The sequence below is a fragment of the Schistocerca piceifrons genome, chromosome 3, assembly GCF_021461385.2.
Source record: "Schistocerca piceifrons isolate TAMUIC-IGC-003096 chromosome 3, iqSchPice1.1, whole genome shotgun sequence".
Taxonomy (NCBI): Eukaryota; Metazoa; Arthropoda; class Insecta; order Orthoptera; family Acrididae; genus Schistocerca; species Schistocerca piceifrons.
Genome location: NC_060140.1, coordinates 571,125,955 through 571,149,134, shown reverse-complemented (window position 1 = coordinate 571,149,134; position 23,180 = coordinate 571,125,955). Strand labels below are relative to the sequence as shown.

The 23,180-nt window shown below is 39.3% G+C and overlaps 1 protein-coding gene across 4 annotated transcripts in view; it reads left to right on the top strand.

Moving 5' to 3' along the window:
- The window catches only part of LOC124787624 (glycerol-3-phosphate acyltransferase 1, mitochondrial), a 401,021-nt gene that overhangs the window by 315,066 nt on the left and 62,775 nt on the right, over positions 1-23,180 (top strand). For all 4 annotated transcript variants that reach the window (XM_047254384.1, XM_047254382.1, XM_047254383.1 and 1 more), the window contains 2 exons: positions 3,327-3,567; positions 9,422-9,606. In XM_047254384.1, coding sequence (XP_047110340.1) covers positions 3,327-3,567; positions 9,422-9,606 — 426 coding nt within the window. The remainder of the gene's footprint in view (positions 1-3,326; positions 3,568-9,421; positions 9,607-23,180) is intronic.

Below are 23,180 nucleotides of genomic sequence, written 5' to 3'. Positions count from 1 at the left end.
ACTGATATGTTTCATTGTTGCTGAATTGGTAAATGGTTTGTATGGGGTAGAAAAATGGCAGATAGAGCAAAGGTATCACTCTGACAAAAAAAAAAGGTGAAGAAAAAGTGTTAAATTTTGCTACAACCAAAGCTAATCCAAGCCAGACAGTCAAAGCGGAAGTGCCTGAAAATTTTAACTTATGTGAAAGTAGATGAAACAGCAGAAGAGGGCGGAAGGCAGAACGAGTTCTGCCATCATGCCTCACATTAATGGTGAAAACCGGGGAAGTTCCATGGATTCTAAAGATTGAAAGCAAACTTGATAGCTCCTCAGGATGGGTGACTCGATTTAAACATAGCTGCAAGATTCAAGAAATAGCTGTTCAGGGCAAGAAACTTGGTGCTAACAAAGATGCAGCTCATGTTCTTTGTGATAAATCTGCCAGTTTCCAGTGAGTATCACATTAGTAATGTTGCGTGCTTTCAGATGTGACGTGTAACATGTTTTGTGAATACAGTAAAATAGCAGTTTCCGATAAATACATGTTTATTTTGGATTATCTGCATTTTTTGGTTATGTGTCCAGGCTTGAGTCTGCATTAACCAGGATTCAAAGCTTGCTTCACTGCCAAAAATCACATATAAAAATACAGAAAACTGTCCTAGTTTTTGGCTGTTAGTTCGTTCTTTGGGGAGGATAGGGGGCAGACCTTTGGAAGAAGGGAAAGCACTTGTAGGTCACTCCTTTCTTCCCTTCCCCAGTAGCTTTATTTCTGTCCATGAAGAAAGAAATAACAATCCCAAAAGCCAGGCTAATATTTTCTACATTGTTATGTATCTGTTGGCAGTACTTTAAAGTTCATATTTGTTGATATATTGTTTTCAGTTGGCCTTTGAACATAGCCCCGTAGAATATTGTGAACACCACCGATGTGCCTGGTTACCATCTAATGTTGCACCAATGTTCCCACATAGAACCTTTTTGATGATAACAGCCATCACATTGTGCTTTTCTCTCTAACTACATTAACACCATAACACTAGAGAAGTGTCAGTTTTAATATTGTGGTTTGATTTTACACAGTAATTCTCAACACTTTAAATCCAACTTGTCATTTCAATTCCTCTTCTTCTTCCTCTGTGATACACATCTTTGATAGCTACAGTAACTATTGTAACTTGTGTAGGGTATTTCGAAAAACCATATTTAACTAGAAAATAATAATAATAATAATAATAATAATAATAATCACAAAAGTGTTGGAAAACATTGAAAATGCTGTTACTTGTGTACTCTGGTGACGGTGCATTTGTCTTTCTTCGTGGGGATTAAATCCCTCAATAAAAGAAAACTTAAACTTAGTGGAAAACCGCAAATTAATTGAATGCAGCCACAAATGTGATGAAAACAATGAGAATTAAAGGCTGAGAGTATGAATGTGAACTATGAATATTGTTTGAGAATTTAATTTCTGGAAACCAATCTCTTAGTACAGAAATTTTAGCAACTAAAGAAATGAAATAAATAATTTGGCTTAGAGACAGTAACTTTATCAAAATGTTCCTGAATTATAAAACTAGGACTGTACAGCATGATAAAAATGTATTTCATGTTGAAGTATGTGTAACAGTACTGAAATATATAAGACCTCATTGACTGGTCTGTCTGAGGCAATAATTTCCCAGGCTGTTGACTTTGGATGCCACATATCAGAGTAGTGAAAATTTTGCAGAATATGTCAGCTGTAATTGTTGAAATCAATGAAAGCAACACCCTTTCCTTCCCAGAAAATGGCAGCCATTATGTTTTACTCGAGAAAGAAGATTGCTTAATTTTTTAAAGTTGTTTGGCTAAATTCAATGACACTGCTCCATTGACTGTTATTTTTATTTTGCTTTTATGTAGGATACGAAGTGTCTTACCAGCTATAACAGTGTGAGAAAACAAGTCATCTCCATACTGTTGATAGTGGTAGACCTACAGAAATACTTGTTTGCTTGCAGTATCCTGTGTGTGGTTTTTTTTAAATAGTCATGTAAGTAGTGGTACTTGGTTTTCTCACATAGTGATGAAGTGGGGAAAATGAACAGTATTTCAGTGCTGACCTAAGGCAGAACTGCTGACATCTCTATAGACAATTTAATATACAGTTGAAAAGCTCTGCACATGTCACATTGGTTCAAATTAATGTAAATAACAGAAAGAGTAAAAATAACCAAAGGCTGTATATAATTTTGCAGAGTTAACTAATACAGTGTTTCTCTCTCTCTCTCTCTCTCTCTCTCTCTCTCTCTCTCTCTCTCTGCTACATTGTCCTAGTGGTGCATTTTGGCTGGGATTTACTTGGGTGAAACGGTAGAAGGGGTAAAGAAAGCAAGTAGGGGAGGAAGGCATAGAGAGGCAGAGAAAAGAGTGGCTGTGGATGGGGAAGTAGAGGCAGTAAGGGGATGGGATAGGAATATAATACTGATGATCTTGTTTTGATGCAGCCATGGGGGGTTGAAGATAGTGCATTTTGAAATGGAGAAGTGGTGGATTGGATGGGGGAGACAAGACAGAAGAAGAGAGAGACTATAGAGGAGGGGGAGAGAGTATAGATTGATGAGGTGGAGCGAGGGGAATGAGGGCAGCAGTAATCGTGGGTGTGGGACAAAGGCTAGCGAAATATAGTTGGGAGCATTGTGGGATTGAATGATGTATTATAAAGAAAATTGTCCTCTGCATAATTCAAAGGAACTGGTATTGATACGGAGATCCACTTGAAATGAGTTGCAAAGTGGCCATTGAAGTTGAGGATGATGTACCCCACAGTGACTTGTCACAGTGGGTTTTCAACTGTATTCTTTCCCACCGTTTGGCAATGGCCATCCTTTCAGGTGAACTGTTGGTTGAAATACAGTGTCTTTCTAAATATTTAGTGTTATGCGTAAGTTACACATGTATAAATCAACTTTAGAATGTAGTGAAACTTGTCAAATTGACTCATGTAAAGACTTAAAGCATGTTTGTTTCCACAAAATGTTTCCACGTTCAGCACAGTTATCTTTTCCCGTGATTTACTTATTTTTGTTCGATTTTTATCCCAGTAACCATGTTCCTGTAATGTCAACATCAAAAATGTTTATGTACATGGACCTGTTGTGTTATACCTGCTTTGGTACAATTTTTGGCTGTTAGCAAGGTTTGGATGAAGTCATATTTCAAAATATATTGTAACTAGAAATATGTACTAATTCATTGTTATTTCATTTACACAATTTGTCTAGTACACTGGAGATATTTTTCACTAATTAATAATGAACACTTAATATTTGTTGGAGTATTTATAACATGTGCTCTTGCAGGAACTTGTGCAGTCATTCCAATCACTTAACAAGCAGAAAACAAAATTCTTTTCTGACAACATTGGAGATAACACATATAATCAGTACCTGAGTCCAAGTGATGGTAATGCAAACAACTTGACCATAGAATGCAACAAAAATTTCCATTCGGCTCCATCAAGTACTTCACTTTATGGTACGGACTTTGTTGATGAAGAACATAGGTTGCTGGTAGAAAGTATTGCTAGGCATATCCTATTCGGTAAGTTCATAGTTGAAGCATAATTTTTGTAGTTGCATCTTAGCTTGTGAAAGAGGTGTTCAGTAAATAGCTTGCAAATGAAATATTTCAGCTTTAGTAAATATCTTGTGTCTAGTAATATGACCACAAATTTCTTTCAGCATTTGAAATTCATAAAAACTCGGATGTGATTGTTATATGAACATAGAAATTACATTCTACAGAAGCCTCGTCATCCAGAAAAGCATAGACTAGTTTTGATGATCCTCAAAAAGACAGAAATATTTCGTCTGTCTCTGCAACATTAGTGACAGCACTGTCCTTGTCCCTGTTCTGCACACAGTTTTAATCTGTTACGTTTTTGGGCAGAATTAATGTTGTGAAGCCTCCCAGGTTTCATTGATGCCTATACTGTGATTTAGAACTAGGTGTTTTACACTAATATAATAACGATTGGCAGTGCTCGTCATCCTGCTATTTAATTTCACTTGCTTAAGGCAGTCTTGATGATAGAGTACCGGTCGGTGCTTGGTAGTAAAGCCAAAATCCCCTGTACTTCCACAGACATGTTTTTGTTTAACACAGCGACAACATAACTGTACTTGGTTTCATCGGTGATGATGTTAACTAGCGCACACACATGCTCGAGCTGTACAAACCACAAGACTGGGCTTTAGTGCCACAATGATAGTGGCGTAGTTTGACCCTATTAATCAGTGCACTTGGAGGCAAGTCAGCAGTCGGTGGTGGTTCTGTCATTGCAAAACTATGATTCAGTATGCTGACAGCAAGTGGCACAGCTGGCGTACAGTTGATTCATGCTTGACGTTTGAGACAGAACTGCAGTTCAATGCATCAGTGATGCATGGTGCGGCTGGTCCATGCTTGATGTTCGAAGCAGAACTGTACAAGATGTCCTTGAACTCAGAGGGTCACATAGGCTATAAAAACAAGCACCTATTCGAATGCAATGTTCTGTCAGAGTTTCAAAACAAATGGTGAAAACCTTTGGAGGTTTATGATCTTGTACAAAAGAACACTTTCACATATATAAATAAAGATGTAATTGTACATGTGTTCAAAATTTTTAATCTCCAAATGATCTTAACTGATTCTTATGAAATTTTGGTGCAACATTGCATTCGAATATGCCTGTGTTCTTATATACCTACTGGAGTATGGTTCTCTTCTCTCTCTCTCTCTCTCTCTCTCTCTCTCTCTCTCTCTCTCTCTCTCTCTCTCTGATTTGAATGTTAATTAAATGTTTTTATTTTGGTGTACATATACTTTCATTCAGGGATAATTGTGTATGAAAGGTAGTGAACTATTGTACTTTCCTTGTTCATCAAAATGATGGATGAGTTTGAAAATGTAGCCAAAAGAAAAGATCCATCATCTGATGTGTTTGACACCATTGATGACATTGTAGTATGGGGGTGAGGCAGAAGTAAAGTGAAGCCTAAGCTACGTAGTCAGCATGAAGAATTTATTATATTGGATTCAAAATCCCTCTTATCTCTTGTAACATACGTCTGGTTTCTGTACAAAACATTTTACGCCCTTTATTTAATCCCTGATAACTTCCAACTTTAATCTTATTACCAGAATTATTATTACTATTTCAGACATTATACAGATTTTTATTTAAATACTTTCCTTAAGATACAGTATTCTTTGAGATATGAAATCATTCCTATTTCTGTATTTGCCCCAACCATTTCATATAATTTCCAGTTCCTTGTAGGTATGATATTTGTCTTCATTTTGTAATTGAAGGCTGGTGTTAATGTCTTATTGCTGCCATGCTATATTATTTTCTTGGAAATTCAGCTGTTAAAAGGTGTCATGATCAGAGATGCCGTTGTCGTTGATTAAGTGTTTGCCTATTGATAAAGTGTTGTCTATTAGTGTACTGTTTGCCTGTATTTTTCTTGTGGGAAAATTAACAACGGAACTTAGATAAGCATTGAATAACATTTCCAAATAATTTCTTTTATATACATTTAAATCTTTCAAAATACTGATATTAAAATTGCCTAATACTATCATTTGCTTTGGAACTGAGAACGTTACGCTACAGTTGTCAGCTGTGTGATATTTTTACCGCACTGTCTTTAGAGACTATATTTCCCATTATCAAGTGTTATAAAACAATAAAACCAATCAGTAAATTGTAGTACAATGTGTACTGACAATCATATAGAAATATATGTATCATCCTGTAGTACAACATACCTCAAAACTTCCATGCCATTACGCACTGTCAAAAATAAAATCCAGAAGCAAACATGGATTTTCAAACATAAAACTGTTCCTAGAACATCTCATATTGGTGTTTTATACTCTTAAGGCATAATTTTAAACTAAGGCCAGACACTTTCACATGCTAAAGATAGTACATTCCACCAACACTACGTCACAGCCCTCAGTGATGCTACTGTCTATCATAAAATCTGTGAACATTATATGTTGCATCCTAGTAAATTCTAAAACCCAATAAAAAAAATAAAACCTAATGCCACTTATCCGAATAAGTTGGTGGTTGCTTCCCAAGGAGGGCATCAGTTAACTGGAGCCAGAAATGCTATGTGCACTTCTGTCTTATCATTTAACATGCTGATGCATTCCTTTCTTACAGAAAAAAATATCTTATCTGAATAAGTTGGTGGTTGCTTCCCAAGGAGGGCATCAGTTAAATGGAGCCAGAAATGCTATGTGCACTTCTGTCTTATCATTTAACATGCCGATGCATTCCTTTCTTACAGAAAAAAAATCCTCTTTTTTTCTAAATTTGACAACTGTCCTTTACTCTCAAAGTGCAATACCTTCATGCTGTCTGTGATGTTACCCAACAAATGTTGCTCATTCTTGAGGTGCTTAGTCACTGCCGATGAACCTTCGTTTTTATTATTATGCTCTTTAAATCTTAATTTAAAGTTTCTTCTCATTTACCTCATGTACTTCATTTTCATAATTTTAAACAAAGACCATGGTGACTGGGTTCGTCCTCACATTTTTCCGTGTCGGAAGTAATAATTTTCATATCTTGTAGATGCTCCACTCTTGAGCAGCCTTGTTTACACATATACACAGCATGCGCCTGGCTTGGTATGTTCCAGATTATCTGTTGTGAAGCCATCGTATAGCTTTGTTATGAACTGGTACTGAGAATCTTATGCCACCAGTTGTCAAATGAGTACCGTATTTACTCGAATCTAAGCCGCACTTGAATCTAAGACGCACTTGAAAAATGAGACTCGAAATCAAGGAAAAAAAAAAAAAATTCCCGAATCTAAGCCGCACCTGAAATTTGAGACTCGAAATTCAAGGGGAGAGAAAAGTTTTAGGCCGCACCTCCAAATCGAAACAAAGTTGGTCTATTGTAATATGAGACACAATTTAGGTAGAATAAATGACGATACAGCTACAGTAGTTTGGTTCGAGTCGTAAGCTTAGCAGTTAAGCTTTACCAGGTAGCCATCGCTATGCGTCAGGCGTGCTTCGTCTGCTTTGAATGGGTTGCTTATTTTTCTTTGCTCTGATAAGTGCCGTTCTCTTTGTTATAGGTGTTTACGTCACTCTAGGCTGAAAATGCATTATTGTACTGTGCCATGTATTGTTTGTCGCATTCTGATAGTAAGTGTTTACGACCTGTCGCCGCTCGCGGCATGGCTTGCTTACGTGCGCGCTACCGCCGCTTACAATAAAAAAAAAAGAAAGGAATTGTCTCATTAGCAAAACAATGACAAGAGACTGCTATTTGTTGTTAATTATACTGCTGCTTTCTTTGATAATGATCAACAAGAACCAAATAATAGACTGCGTATGATAGATGTTCTGAACGACAGTTTAGCTAAAATTTTTCTCCGTTTGAAAATCTTTGCAGACGCCTCTTTTGTACATTACATTCTGCACAGAAATTAGTCATCTTAGATTTAAAAATCTAGTCAATTGCCGTGCTTCATTTCTGATTGTATCACTATTAGGCATTGTCAAACATAAAACTTCTCGTAGAATATCTGGGGGACTGTGACATATGTGTTGCAGGAAAGTTTATAGTCGTGCCGGCTGTTTTTCATTTACAATTGTGCCTTGAGAGAACAGCATACCAACATGTAATGTTCTGGGAAGAGTTTTATATTTGACAATACATCTTTGCCACTGGATATTACTTTTGACAGTGCCTAATGGCATAGAAGTTTTAAGGTATGTTACGCTACAGGTTGATATAAGTATTTCCTTATGGTTCTCAGTATGTGTAGTATTGTGATTTATCAATTGGTTACCTTGTTTTATAGCATTTGACAATGAATTAATGTATTACCGAAACATGTTGTGGTAAAAATGTCACACATTTGACAACTGGTTGCATAACATTCTCAGTACAAATTCACAATACAGTTGCATGATGGCTTCACAATAGTTATCATTTTCTTTCTTTTGTTTTCTAAGTGGTGAATCAGTTACTCAAATTTCTTCGAGAATGTTTGAAAACTTGCGTGTGGAGATCTATATACTGTAGTAATAGTAAATGACTTTTCCAGTACAGTATTCACAAATAAAGGCTCCCAGTTCTTGATCCAAACAGAAGTGACTTGTCTCAATAGATTTGGACTGGATGTTGTTTTTAAGATACATGACAACTACTCCTTTCTCCATATTACCATTACAAAAATAGGCTACTAATTTATAGTCCTCAGTGTTTAATGTAAGGATTCATTGTGCTCGGACATCGACTTTCTTTTGACATTCTAGATCATCATTAACTTAGCATTTTAGTCCTGTAAACAGTCTGATGCATCGTGCCAAACTTTGCAAACTATATTGTCTATGACATTTCATTTTACTGGATCTTTTTTAAAGCTGGCTATCAGAATGAGGTATGTAACCTAAAAGTAGACGTACTTCTGACACATATAATTATTTGTGACAGTGGCTCCTCCTCTCTATTTTCAGCTGCCAATATGGCTAATTTTGGTAGATCTTATACATTCCTATTTACTTGTTCATTGATAGACATAGACATGTTTAATTTTGCATCTTTAACCCTGTACATGCCCAACCAGAAATGTTGTTCATCCTGCCACTGCACTCCATTAATTCCCACAAAATCTAATTGTAATCTGTCTGTTTCTATCTAACTTACCAACATGGTTGAGGCCTCTAACATTCCACACTCTGATCAGTAGTACACCACATTTGTTTTTCCTGTGACAGCATCCCATCCAAGTAGTTTCTGTCCAGAGATCTAAAAGGGGGCAATTTTATCTCTGGAATATTTTACCAAGGAGGATTTATAATTGTTAAACGATGCACTTGGGCTGTCTATTTTTGCAAAATAAAACAGCTGTAGTTTCTCCTTGCTGTCACCCGTTCTGCTGTACCAAAATAATGAGGCCACATTGTCTAATGTTACAAGGCCAGATCAGTCAATCATCCGGGCAGTCATCCATCTAACTAACGAATAACTTGCTGCCCCATTTCAGGAAATATATGTTAGTCTGGTCTTTCCAAGCTGCTAGTCCAACAACAGTACTGGTCCCGTTGCAGCTTGTCGTACAGGTAGACTTATTTTAAACTTCCAGATTTCATTAAAATTTCTCTGATAGGAAGACATGATTAGGTGCTGTAGGTAGACAGAACCATTCCCACCAGTTATATTAGTAGGATACAATTAAAGAGAAGCAAGCATTAGCTTTTTAAGTTGGAGTTTAATTATATTTGCACTTACTGCTCTTTCCCCAATATAAGCCCAACTACTGGACATATTTTAACAAGCAAGCAATTATTTGTTCATAGATTTACGATGTTCTGGACTGCCATCTTATTTATTGTTTAATAACTACACTTTTTAAAATTTGTTCTTACTTTATAGATGCCAGTTGTTCCACAGCAGTCATGTCTACCAATGCAGTAGCATTTCTGCTGCTGGGAAAATTTAGGACTGGCGCTACTGTTTGTCAGCTTGTTCAAGAATTGGACAGGTTACGTGATGACCTACATCTTGCTGATAGAGATACAGGTTTCTCGGGACATTCCGTTGATGTCATTAATCATGCTGTGAGTATGTTAATAGATTTCATTACCTTTAATACATTTGTAAAATAATATTAGAAGTAACGAGACATAGAATGTCATCAATTCATGCATTTTTGATCAAGTCTGAAGACACATTTTATTGAGTAAAATAAAATGTGTGTAAGTGAAGAAAGTAACTAGATGCTAGACTGTTTTCAGTACAAGCAGAACAGGAGGAGTCACATAGCTAATTGTGTAGTTACAACATTGGAATCATATCCTTAAGAAATTAGTATCAGAACTGTGCATTATTGTCTGTCTCAACATTTCTGGGGTACCATGAAGAACATAGGCCTTCAAATCTGGACAAAACTAGTGATTCAGTTGAAGAATGAGATGCATGAGTTGAGTTTAATCTGTGCAAACTGTGTGTAAGAAGTATCAGAAAAATTGAAGAGAAAACTGGAAAGGCGCACATAAGGAATGGGTGGTGTAAGTTAAGGAAAAACTGGGAAGATTGGAGAGCAGGTTTGAAACGAAAGGATGGGGGATCAGGGTGGCTCTTATTTTTCAAGTTTGATTTTTTTTTCTTTTCTGAGCACCCTAGTTTAGGTCCACTAGGTGAAAAATAAGGTGTGTGTAATTTGGGCTCAGTAGTAAAAGGGAAGGGGAGCTCCTCATCCCCTACATTTGAAGAAAAGATAACATAAAACCAAATACAAAATATTGTTCAGAAGTAAGTGACTAATCAGTAACTTCAATGATTAAAGTTACAAACCCACTGCACAGTATTAGTGAGGGAAACATGATAAGAAAAACACATTTTGTTATAAAATTACTTATTCTTTATTAAGGTCTCCTGTATTATTTACAACTTTCATACTCTATCCTTTTTAAAATTCTCATCTGGTTGTCTCATTTTTGATTCGGAATACTGATTAGGATTGCAGATGGCTAAGGTGAAGGTGGCGGGTCCCATACGACGTTTCAATTTTGTTAAAGCTACACGAGGTATATCTTGATCAACAACCAGATAAGTTTAAAGTTTTAAAAGAATACTGAAATCCAAATACAGTGCTTTTGCTTCATAAAAGGCACAAAATTGTGTTTTGACATACAAAGTGATAAAGTAAGTACGACTATCAAAAATTGCATTTTTTTCTTGAGGTTATAATTCAAGTTAATCATGGAATATAAACAACTTAAAGAAATAAATAGCTTTTGCCGCTCAACTTGTGAGATGTGTAATGCGAGACAGCTCTTCAAAAAGGGAGATCACAGATAATTCAAACAATTCAGTATACATAATCTCCTCGTACACTGTTGTTCTCTCCAATTAACTCAGGCAAAATGGAGGATTTTCCTTGCTGAACTGCAGTTTTGAGTTTATTAACATCTGATGTGTGACCTGTGTTTTCCTGTCATATTTCTAGCTTGTAGTATTCAGTATTCTCGGTTGTTCTCTACAATACTTCAGTAAAGAGAGTTGTTACCATCTTCAAGTAGTTCCTGACTGGTGTTCTGCTCAGTTTGGTGTCCTGTGTATGATGGCTGTTATCTCTTCCACAACTACAGTGTGCTCCCTGCCGCAGTTGGATAAGCAGCTGCAGCAGCAAGTCGTATACTCCTAGCTCACTTATTTGTTACATAGTTTAATTCTTAATTTCTTTGCGTGTTTTTGGTACTTGCATTGTCTAATTCATAAATTTCTGGCGTATTATAGTATTTGAGAGTTGTAGCATCACGTTTTAGTACCTGAATAGTGTAAATTCGCCTAGTCGTTTGTCTTCTGTTTTTGTTTTGAACGGCCAGTGTCGGTTGGTCACGGTCAGTGTGCTCCGTGCCGCCGTTGGATAAGCAGCTGCAGCAGCAAGTCGTATACTCCTAGCTCACTTATTTGTTACATAGTTTAATTCTTAATTTCTTTGCGTGTTTTTGGTGCTTGCATTGTCTAATTCATAAATTTCTGGCGTATTATAGTATTTGAGAGTTGTAGCATTGCGTTTTAGTACCTGAATAGTGTAAAATCGCGTAGTCTCCTTCCGCCGCCGAGCAGTGTGTCAGCAGTGCGCAAGTAGCAGCATTACTGCATTTACTAAGCAATCTTGTATTTTAATAACCGTTTAAATTTGGTGTCGATTTGTTTGCGCTCTCTGTAGATTAGTTCAGACGTTCTTTGCACAACAGTTTTTAGCATGGATAGGGACTGCAACTGCTGTGTGTGGATGCAGGCTGAGTTGGCATCCCTTCGCTCCCAGCTTCAGGCAGTGTTGGCTTCGGTCACACAGCTTGAGGCTGTTGCCAATGGGCATCACTGTGGGGTTCCGGATGGGGGTTTGTCGGGGATGGCCAGCTTGTCCCACGCATCCCCCGATCGGACTACGACTGTGGTTGCCCGGGATACTGCCCGCATTGAGGCTGATCCCTCACCTGTGGTAGAGTGGGAGGTCATCTCAAGGTGTGGCAGGGGGCGAAAGACATTCCGGAGGGCTGAACGGAAGGCCTCTCCAGTTTGTCTGACGAACCGGTTTCAGGCTCTGTCTCAGGCTGATACTGATCTTCGGCCTGACATGGCTGCTTGTCCTGTTCCAGAGGTTGCCCCTCAGTCTGCAAGATCCGGGCGGTCGCAGAGGGTGGGCTTACTGGTAGTTGGGAGCTCCAACGTCAGGCGCGTAATGGGGCCCCTTAGGGAAATGGCAGCAAGAGAGGGGAAGAAAACCAATGTGCACTCCGTGTGCATACCGGGGGGAGTCATTCCAGATGTAGAAAGGGTCCTTCCGGATGACATGAAGGGTACAGGGTGCACCCATCTGCAGGTGGTCGCTCATGTCGGCACCAATGATGTGTGTCGCTATGGATCCGAGGAAATCCTCTCTGGCTTCCGGCGGCTATCTGATTTGGTGAAGACTGCCAGTCTCGCTAGCAGGATGAAAGCAGAGCTCACCATCTGCAGAATCGTCGACAGGACTGACTGCGGACCTTTGGTACAGAGTCGAGTGGAGGGTCTGAATCGGAGGCTGAGACGGTTCTGCGACCGTGTGGGCTGCAGATTCCTCGACTTGCGCCATAGGGTGGTGGGGTTTCGGGTTCCGCTGGATAGGTCAGGAGTCCACTACACGCAACAAGCGGCTACACGGGTAGCAGGGGTTGTGTGGCGTGGGCTGGTCGTTTTTTTAGGTTAGATGGCCTTGGGCAAGTACAGAAAGGGCAACAGCCTCAATGGGTGCAGGGCAAAGTCAGGACATGCGGGGACCAAGCAGCAATCGGTACTGTAATTGTGAACTGTCGAAGCTGCGTTGGTAAAGTACCGGAACTTCAAGCGCTGATAGAAAGCACCGAAGCCGAAATCGTTATAGGTACAGAAAGCTGGTTGAAGCCAGAGATAAATTCTGCCGAAATTTTTACAAAGGTACAGACGGTGTTTAGTAAGGATAGATTGCATGCAACCGGTGGTGGAGTGTTCGTCGCTGTTAGTAGTAGTTTATCCTGTAGTGAAATAGAAGTGGATAGTTCCTGTGAATTATTATGGGTGGAGGTTACACTCAACAACCGAGCTAGGTTAATAATTGGCTCCTTTTACCGACCTCCCAACTCAGCAGCATTAGTGGCAGAACAACTGAGAGAAAATTTGGAATACATTTCACATAAATTTTCTCAGCATGTTATAGTCTTAGGTGGAGATTTCAATTTACCAGATATAGACTGGGACACTCAGATGTTTAGGACGGGTGGTAGGGACAGAGCATCGAGTGACATTATACTGAGTGCACTATCCGAAAATTACCTCGAGCAATAGACAGAGAACCGACTCGTGGAGATAACATCTTGGACCTACTGATAACAAACAGACCCGAACTTTTCGACTCTGTATGTACAGAACAGGGAATCGGTGATCATAAGGCCGTTGCAGCATCCCTGAATATGGAAGTTAGTAGGAATATAAAAAAAGGGAGGAAGGTTTATCTGTTTAGCAAGAGTAATAGAAGGCAGATTTCAGACTACCTAACAGATCAAAACGAAAATTTCTGTTCCGACACTGACAACGTTGAGTGTTTATGGAAAAAGTTCAAGGCAATCGTAAAATGCGTTTTAGACAGGTACGTGCCGAGCAAAACTGTGAGGGACGGGAAAAACCCACCGTGGTACAACAACAAAGTTAGGAAACTACTGCGAAAGCAAAGAGAGCTTCACTCTAAGTTTAAACGCAGCCAAAACCTCTCAGACAAACAGAAGCTAAACGATGTCAAAGTTAGCGTAAGGAGGGCTATGCGTGAAGCGTTCAGTGAATTTGAAAGTAAAATTCTATGTACCGACTTGACAGAAAATCCTAGGAAGTTCTGGTCTTACGTTAAATCAGTAAGTGGCTCGAAACAGCATATCCAGACACTCCGGGATGATGATGGCATTGAAACAGATGATGACATGCGTAAAGCTGAAATACTAAACACCTTTTTCCAAAGATGTTTCACAGAGGAAGACCGCACTGCAGTTCCTTCTCTAAATCCTCGCAAAAACGAAGAAATGGCTGACATCGAAATAAGTGTCCAAGGAATAGAAAAGCAACTGGAATCACTCAACAGAGGAAAGTCCACTGGACCTGATGGGATACCAATTCGATTCTACACAGAGTACGCGAAAGAATTTGCCCCCCTTCTTACAGCCGTGTACTGCAAGTCTCTAGAGGAACGGAAGGTTCCAAATGATTGGAAAAGAGCACAGGTAGTCCCAGTCTTCAAGAAGGGTCGTCAAGCAGATGCGCAAAACTATAGACCTATATCTCTGATGTCGATCTGTTGTAGAATTTTAGAACATGTTTTTTGCTCGAGTATCATGTCGTTTTTGGAAACCCAGAATCTACTATGTAGGAATCAACATGGATTCCGGAAACAGCGTTCGTGTGAGACCCAACTCGCTTTATTTGTTCATGAGACCCAGAAAATATTAGATACAGGCTCCCAGGTAGATGCTATTTTTCTTGACTTCCGGAATGTGTTCGATACAGTTCCACACTGTCGCCTGATAAACAAAGTAAGAGCCTATGGAATATCAGACCAGCTGTGTGGCTGGATTGAAGAGTTTTTAGCAAACAGAACACAGCATGTTGTTATCAATGGAGAGACATCTACAGACATTAAAGTAACCTCTGGCGTGCCACAGGGGAGTGTTATGGGACCATTGCTTTTCACAATATATATAAATGACCTAGTAGATAGTGTCGGAAGTCCCATGCGGCTTTTCGCGGATGATGCTGTAGTATACAGAGAAGTTGCAGAATTAGAAAATTGTAGCGAAATGCAGGAAGATCTGCAGCGGATAGGCACTTGGTGCAGGGAGTGGCAACTGACCCTTAACATAGACAAATGTAATGTATTGCGAATACATAGAAAGAAGGATCCTTTATTGTATGATTATATGATAGCGGAACAAACACTGGTAGCAGTTACTTCTGTAAAATATCTGGGTGTATGCGTGCGGAACGATTTGAAGTGGAACGATCATATAAAATTTATTGTTGGTAAGGCGGGTACCAGGTTGAGATTCATTGGGAGAGTCCTTAGAAAATGTAGTCCATCAACAAAGGAGGTGGCTTACAAAACACTCGTTCGACCTATACTTGAGTATTGCTCATCAGTGTGGGATCCGTACCAGTTCGGGTTGACGGAGGAGATAGAGAAGATCCAAAGAAGAGCGGCGCGTTTCGTCACAGGGTTATTTGGTAACCACGATAGCGTTACGGAGATGTTTAACAAACTCAAGTGGCAGACTCTGCAAGAGAGGCGCTCTGCATCGCGGTGTAGCTTGCTCGCCAGGTTTCGAGAGGGTGCGTTTCTGGATGAGGTATCAAATATATTGCTTCCCCCTACTTATACCTCCCGAGGAGATCACGAATGTAAAATTAGAGAGATTAGAGCGCGTGAACCATACGCGACTGGAACAGGAAAGGGTGGTAATGACAGTGGCACGTAAAGTGCCCTCCGCCACACACCGTTGGGTGGCTTGCGGAGTATAAATGTAGATGTAGATGAACTACTGCTCTTGCTGTCCATGCAGCTACTGCAGTGGGAAGTAGCAATGCCCACTGTGAACCGCAGCCTTCGCATTGTGACCACCTGGTGTATCGGAACACTTTGCTTTTTCTCGACTCAGTGCAGGGTTTAATAAAAAACTCGGTTACAGACCACTGTCTTTGAATTAGACCACCTTGGACACTAATATCAATAGCCTCTTTAATCATACAATCCCAGAAGGAGAAATATTGCCTAAGTATCTTGGTTTTGTTTTGTTGTAATCTGTAGCATTGCTACCGTCTCTACTATGATTGACAACAGCTGATTTATTGGTCTGCTGCATTGGCAGAGGTTGTTGTAGACCTCCGGTTTCTGAAGGCCCTAATCATCCTTTACTGTACATAGTAGTGTCAAGTTCTTGCCTGGGGAATGGGATTACTCATTTGACATTGTGTTGGTCCGAGATTCTGTTGGCTTTTTGGAGGCATTGCTGACAGATGGGATGCATGCTAGTCGTTTGTGCATTTTTCTTCCTACTGTTGTCTAGGTACAACCTGTCGAAACACATGTCTTATCTGCTTGTTGCTGTGCACTCTTCCCAAAATTTGGTCACAAAAAGTTAGCATGAGGCGTACCTGAGCGTATATTTTCACATTACAGAAACTTACGGTGTAGTGCTCGTTCCGTAGTTCAAAACTGAGCAACAGTATCACTACTGTTTGGAAATCAATTATTATATATGAGGTAACAGTGTAACTGTCTTTGATTGTTGATGTTTGATTTAGATAGAGGCTATTATTGTAGTCAAAGTTATATTATTTTGGACAATAAGACAAGCACAGTTTTTCTCTGACAAAAGAGCCAAATTTACCCTTCTCCTATAAGGGGTAACATAGTAAAAATAAACAGACTTCTTAATTTGGTGCAGTTAGGAAACAAATTTCAAACTCACATCTGAAGAATATGTTTTGTAGAGGAGCTGGCAAAAAGAATAATTTGAACGAATCCAGATTGTGGAATTGGATCACATTGAAGACCAAGCTGCAAACTATCATTGCAACAAGGAAGTACTAATACTACAGAGGGCCAAAAGCTGGGAAATACCCAGAAGTTCCAGTTCAGGTTATTTTCTTCGTGCAAGATGCAAGGAAAGGTGGGTTGCCTACCTCTTGACAGAGAATCCAGTTGAAGGCTTGGAAACTGCGAAGACATTAGATATTCTGTTCTTCTTGTCATGAGAGTCTTGCAGCTGTTGCCACACCTCAAATCTCCACATCTAGATACATACACTATGTGATCAAAAAGATACGTTTTTCATATTAGGTGCATTATGCTTCCACCTACTGCCTGGTACTCTTATTATCAGCGACCTCAGTAGGCATTAGGCATTGCGAGAGAGCAGAATGGGGCACTCCATGGAACTCACAGAATTCGAACATGGTCAGGTGATTAGGTGTCACTGGTGTCATATGTCTGTACATGAGATTTCCACACTCTTAAACATCCCTAGTTCCACCGTTTCCAATGTGATAGTGAAGTGGAAATGTGAAGGGACATGTACAGCACAAAAGTGTACAGGCCAACCTCATCTGTTGACTGACAGAGAATGCCGACAGTTGAAGATGGTTGCTACGTGTAATAGGCAGACGTCTGTCCAGACCATCACACATGAATTTCAAACTGCATCAGGATCCGCTGCAAGTACTGTGACAGTTAGGCGGGATTGCATGGTTGAGCAGCTGCTCATAAGCTACACATCACACCGGTAAATGACAAACGATGCCCCACTTGGTGTAAGGAGCATAAACATTGGACAATTGAACAGTGGAAAAATGTTTTATAGAGTGACGAATCACAGTACACAATGTGGCGATCCGATGGCAGGGTGTGGGTATGGCGAATACCCAGTGAACATCATCTGCCAGCGTGTGTAGTGCCAACAGTAAAATTCGGAGGCTGTGGTGTTATGATGTGGTCGTGTTTTTCATGGAGGGGGCTTGCACCCCTTGTTATTTTGCGTGGCACTATCACATCACAGGCCTACATTGATGTTTTAAGCATCTTCTTGCTTCCCACTGTTGAAGAGCAATTCGGGGATGGCCATTGCATCTTTCAACACGATCCAGCACCTGTTCATAATTCACGGCCTGTGGCAGAGTGGTTTCATGACAATAACATCCCTGTAATGGACTGGCGTGCACAGAGTCCTGACCTGAATCCAACGGAACTCCTTTGGGATGTTTTGGAACGCCGACTTCGTGCCAGACCTCACCAACCAACATTGATACCTCTCCTTAGTGCAGCACTCTGTGAAGAATGGCTGCCATTCCCCAAGAAACCCTCCAGCACCCGATTGAACGTATATCTGTGAGAGTGGAAGCTGTCATCAAAGCTAAGGATGCGCCAACACCCATGTTGAATTCCAGCATTACCGATGGCAGATGCCACGAACTTATAAATAATTTTCAGCCAGGTGTCCCGATACTTTTGATCACATAGTGTGCTCTGCAGGCCATCATTTGGTGTGTAGCAGAGGGTACCCTATGCCACTGCTAGTCATTTAGTTTCTGTTCCAACCCCTGTTAGAGAAAGGGGAAACCGAGCATGAACTGAAATCTGAGGACATTATTTTCTTTAAACTAAATGGCTATTTCCTAGGAAATAGCTACTGTAGACAGCATCATAAAGGTGGAGGTGTAGCAGTATTTGTGAGAGTGCAGCTCAAAGTAAATAAATTAAACCATCTAGATCTGTATAATAATGAAGGCTTGACTGAAGTGACAGGCGTTGAACTCCATATCAAAGGTTGCGAAAATGGCACAGTGAAACAGAAAATTATTGGGATTTATTGTCCACCAAAATCAGAGGTAGGGCATTTTATAGATATTTTTAGTAGAATAGTGGGACACTATGACACAAACGAGGTAACAATACTGGGTGACTTGAATATAGAGGCAACACCTTGCAATAATCATAACAGCGGGCTAATAGACTCCCTTAACTCCTATAATCTTATGAATGCAGTAAAGTCAGATGCAAGAATAACTCAGTCTACTTCTAGTAGTATAGACTACATAATACTAAGTAAAGAGGTAAAAGATAGTATTAGATGCTGGAATGTGGACTTCCACTACTCAGACCACAAACATCAATTTGTAGACTATGAACACACAAGCATCCAAGAAAGGACTCAGGTCATAGAACATAAAAGAATGCTTAAAGAGAAAAACATTAATGCTTTTAAAAGTAAACTAGCATTTCAGCAAAAAGGGTCCGAATACAAATGGGCCAAATTTTAAGATATTATTTTAAAATATCTTAATTTTTGCTGCCCAGTGAAAGAAATGAAGAAAGTAGTAACTCACAACCAAAATGTAAATAACACCCAACTGACTCTTCCAGCTTACATGATTAAACTCAGGCAAAATATCGAGGATCTAAGTGTGCTAAATAAGTCAACTAAATTGCAAATATTTAAGGATAAGTACAATCAAGCTAAAAAACAATTTCAGGAACAGCTCTCAAATTTAAGAAAACAGATCCTAGATAAGGAAATAGCTCAGTCATCAAATATAGGGAAGACTTCATGGAATGTAATAAATAAATACCGCAAAGCCACCCCTAAGTTAGATGCTCAAATTGACAGAATCCAGCATGAAGGAAACCATATTAATGATCCAGATAAAATCTGCAATATATTTAATGAATATTTTATATCTTCAGCTGTGAATCCAGTTAATCATACAAGTCTGACTCGGATGGTAAAGCCTTACCCTAGGCTGGCAACTGCCTTTGAATTTAAGGAAGTGAGTGGAGGAAATAGGAAAAATAATAAATAGCTTAAATAATAGGACCTCATCTGGCTGGGACTGACTGAATAGTATTATAATTAAAAATGCAATAAGGAGTTAGTTGGAATAATTACCCATATGATCAACAGTAGTATCAGGGAGCACACATTTCCCAAATATATTAACCTATGCATAAAAAAGGATCGAAAGAATAACTATCAAACTTCAGGCCCATATCACTAATACCAATTGGTAAAATATTTGAAATTTTTTGTTGACACAACTTATTGATTATTTCACAAAGAATAATTCACTAGGAGAACACAGCATGGCTTCAGAAAGCATCACAGTACCATTACGGCGATTACCGAATTTCTCCACAAGGTGTATGATGCCCTGGATGAGGGAATGCAGACAGCAGGGATATTTCTAGACCCTTCTAAAGCATTTGACTCAGTGAACCATGAGCTACTACTAAGCCAACTGGAAACTTACAATATAAATGCCACATCCATACATCTACTGATCACTTATCTAACCAATCATAAGCAGTGTACAAAGCTGAGTTATGAAATTAATGATCAGATCAAACATTTCCAATCCAGCTATGAAACAGTAAAACAGTAAAACAAGGTGTACCTCAGGCCTCCGTATTGGGCCCTTTCCTTTTCCTGGTCTACATTAATGATTTAGAGGCACCTCTGAAGTAGACACTGACAAAGGTAAATTTTTGGGGATATACCTAGACGAAAATCTTAGATGGGTAGACCATATCAATTTTGTATGCAATAAAATCAGCAGTTCACTGTACTTAATTAGCAAACTACCAAAAATAGTCTCTGAACAAACATTAAAAACTGTTTATTATGGGACAATATTTGCATGTATTAATTATGGAATAGAGGTATGGGGATGTGCTACTGATAGACACATGAATAGAATCCTAACACTGCAGAAAAGAGCAATCAGGACCATGCATCGACTACAAGACAGAGATTCATGTAGGGAAACCTTTGCACAACATAAATATCTAACAGTAGATTCCTTGTATCTGTACAAATTAATAACATTCTTTGTGGACCATAAAAATAATGAAACTAAGTGCTGTGATGTGCATACCCATAATGCAAGATAAAAAGATTGCTTCTTCAGAAACAGAACTAAACTAAAGACAACAGATCATAGTCCTTGGATTAATGGCCAGAAATTGTTTAACAAACTGCCAAGTGCTATAAGATGCCACAGAGGTAAAGTATTCAAAAGGGAAATAAAATTATTCTTAACTCTCAAATGTTTGTACTCAGTGAATGAATACTGATATTAAAATGTAACTATTCTTAAACATAGGCCTAACTCTTCTATCTATATGATGTACCTATTCTGAGGTGATCGTAATATAATATATATTATTTTTGTAACAACATGCTGTAAATTCAAATACCTATACTATGTAACAACTGTATGTTGCATTATGAAGTACTGTACAATATATTGCCACATGCATCACCCGTAAGTGGCTCCTTGTGCATGTGAATTGCAAATTCCTACTGTTTGTGCAGAAATTGTATCAAAATGATATGTTGTTGTTGTTGTTGTGGTCTTCAGTCCTGAGACTGGTTTGATGCAGCTCTCCATGCTACTCTATCCTGTGCAAGCCTCTTCACCTCCCAGTACCTACTGCAGCCTACATCCTTCTGAATCTGCTTAGTGTATTCATCTCTTGGTCTCCCTCTACGATTTTTACCCTCCACGCTGCCCTCCAATACTAAATTGGTGATCCTTTGATGCCTCAGAACATGTCCTACCAACTGATCCCTTCTTCTAGTCAAGTTGTGCCACAAACTCCTCTTTTTCCCAATCCTATTCAACACTTCCTCATTAGTTATGTGATCTATCCATCTAATCTTCAGCATTCTTCTGTAGCACCACATTTCGAAAGATTCTATTCTCTTCTTGTCTAAACTATTTATCGTCCATGTTTCACTTCCATACTGGCTACACTCCATACAAATACTTTCAGAAACGACTTCCTGACACTTAAATCTATACTCGATGTTAACAAATTTTTCTTCTTCAGAAATGCTTTACTTGCCATTGCCAGTGTACATTTTATATCCTATCTACTTCGACCATCATCAGTTATTTTGTTCCCCAAATAGCAAAACTCCTTTACTGCTTTAAGTGTTTCATTTCCTAATCTAATTCCCTCAGCATCACCCGACTTAATTCGACTACATTCCATTATCCTCGATTTGCTTTTGTTGATGTTCATCTTATACCCTCCTTTCAAGACACTGTCCATTCCGTTCAACTGCTCTTCCAAGTCCTTTGCTGTCTCTGACAGAATTACAATGTCATCGGTGAACCTCAAAGTTTTTATTTCTTCTCCATGGATTTTAATACCTACTCTGAACTTTTCTTTTGTTTCCTTCACTGCTTGCTCAATATACAGGTTGAATAGCATCGGGGAGAGGCTACAACCCTGTCTCACTCCCTTCCCAAACAGTGCTTTTTCATGTCCTTCAACTCTTATAACTGCCATCTGGTTTCTGCACAAATTGTAAATAGCCTTTCGCTCCCTGTCTTTTACCCCTGCCACCTTCAGAATTTGAAAAAGACTATTCCAGTCAACATTGTCAAAAGCTTTCTCTAAGTCTACAAATGCTAGAAACGTAGGTTTGCCTTTCCTTAATCTTTCTTCTAAGATAAGTCGTAGGGTCAGTATTGCCTCACGTGTTCCAACATTTCTACGGAATCCAAACTGATCTTCCCCGAGGTCGGCTTCTACCAGTTTTTCCATTCGTCTGTAAAGAATTCGCATTAGTATTTGGCAGCTGTGACTTATTAAACTGATAGTTCAGTAATTTTCACATCTGTCAACACCTGCATTCTTTGGGATTGGAATTATTATATTCTTCTTGAAGTCTGAGGGTATTTCACCTGTCTCATACATCTTGCTCACCAGATGGTAGAGTTTTGTCAGGACTGGCTCTCCCAAGGCTGTCAGTAGTTCTAACGGAATGTTGTCTACTCCAGGGGCCTTGTTTCGACTCGGGTGTCTATCTTGGCCACAATAATGTGTTCACTATGCTGTTTGTAGTAGCTTACCCGCACTCCTATTTTTTTATTCATTATTAAACCTACTCATGCATTATCCCTATTTGATTTTGTATTTATAACCAAGCTTGCACAGGATAGAGTAGCATGGAGAGCTGCATCAAATCAGTCTCAGGACTGAAGACCACAACAACAACAACCCTGTATTCACCTGACCAAAAGTCTTTTTTCTCCTGCCGCCGAACTTCACTAATTCCCACTATATCTAACTTTAACCTATCCATTTCCCTTTTTAAATTTTCTAGCCTACCTGCCCGATTAAAGGATCTCACATTCCACACTCCGATCCGTAGAATGCCAGTTTTCTTTCTTCTGATAACAACGTCCTCTTGAGTAGTCCCCGCCCGGAGATCCGGATGGGGGACTATTTTACCTCCGGAATATTTTACCCAAGAGGATGCTATCATCATTTAATCATACAGTAAAGCTTCATGCCCTCGGGTAAAATGACGGCTGTAGTTTCCCCTTGCTTTCAGCCGTTCGCAGTACCAGAACATCACGGCCGATTTGTTTTTTTTTTTTTTTTCAAGGCCAGATCAGTCAATCATCCATACTGTTGGCCCTGCAACTACTGAAAAGGCTGCTGCCCCTCTTCAGGAACCACACGTTTGTCTGGCCTCTCAACAGATACCCCTCCATTGTTGTTGCACCTACGGTACGGCTATCTATATCGTTGAGGCACGCAAGCCTCCTCACCAAT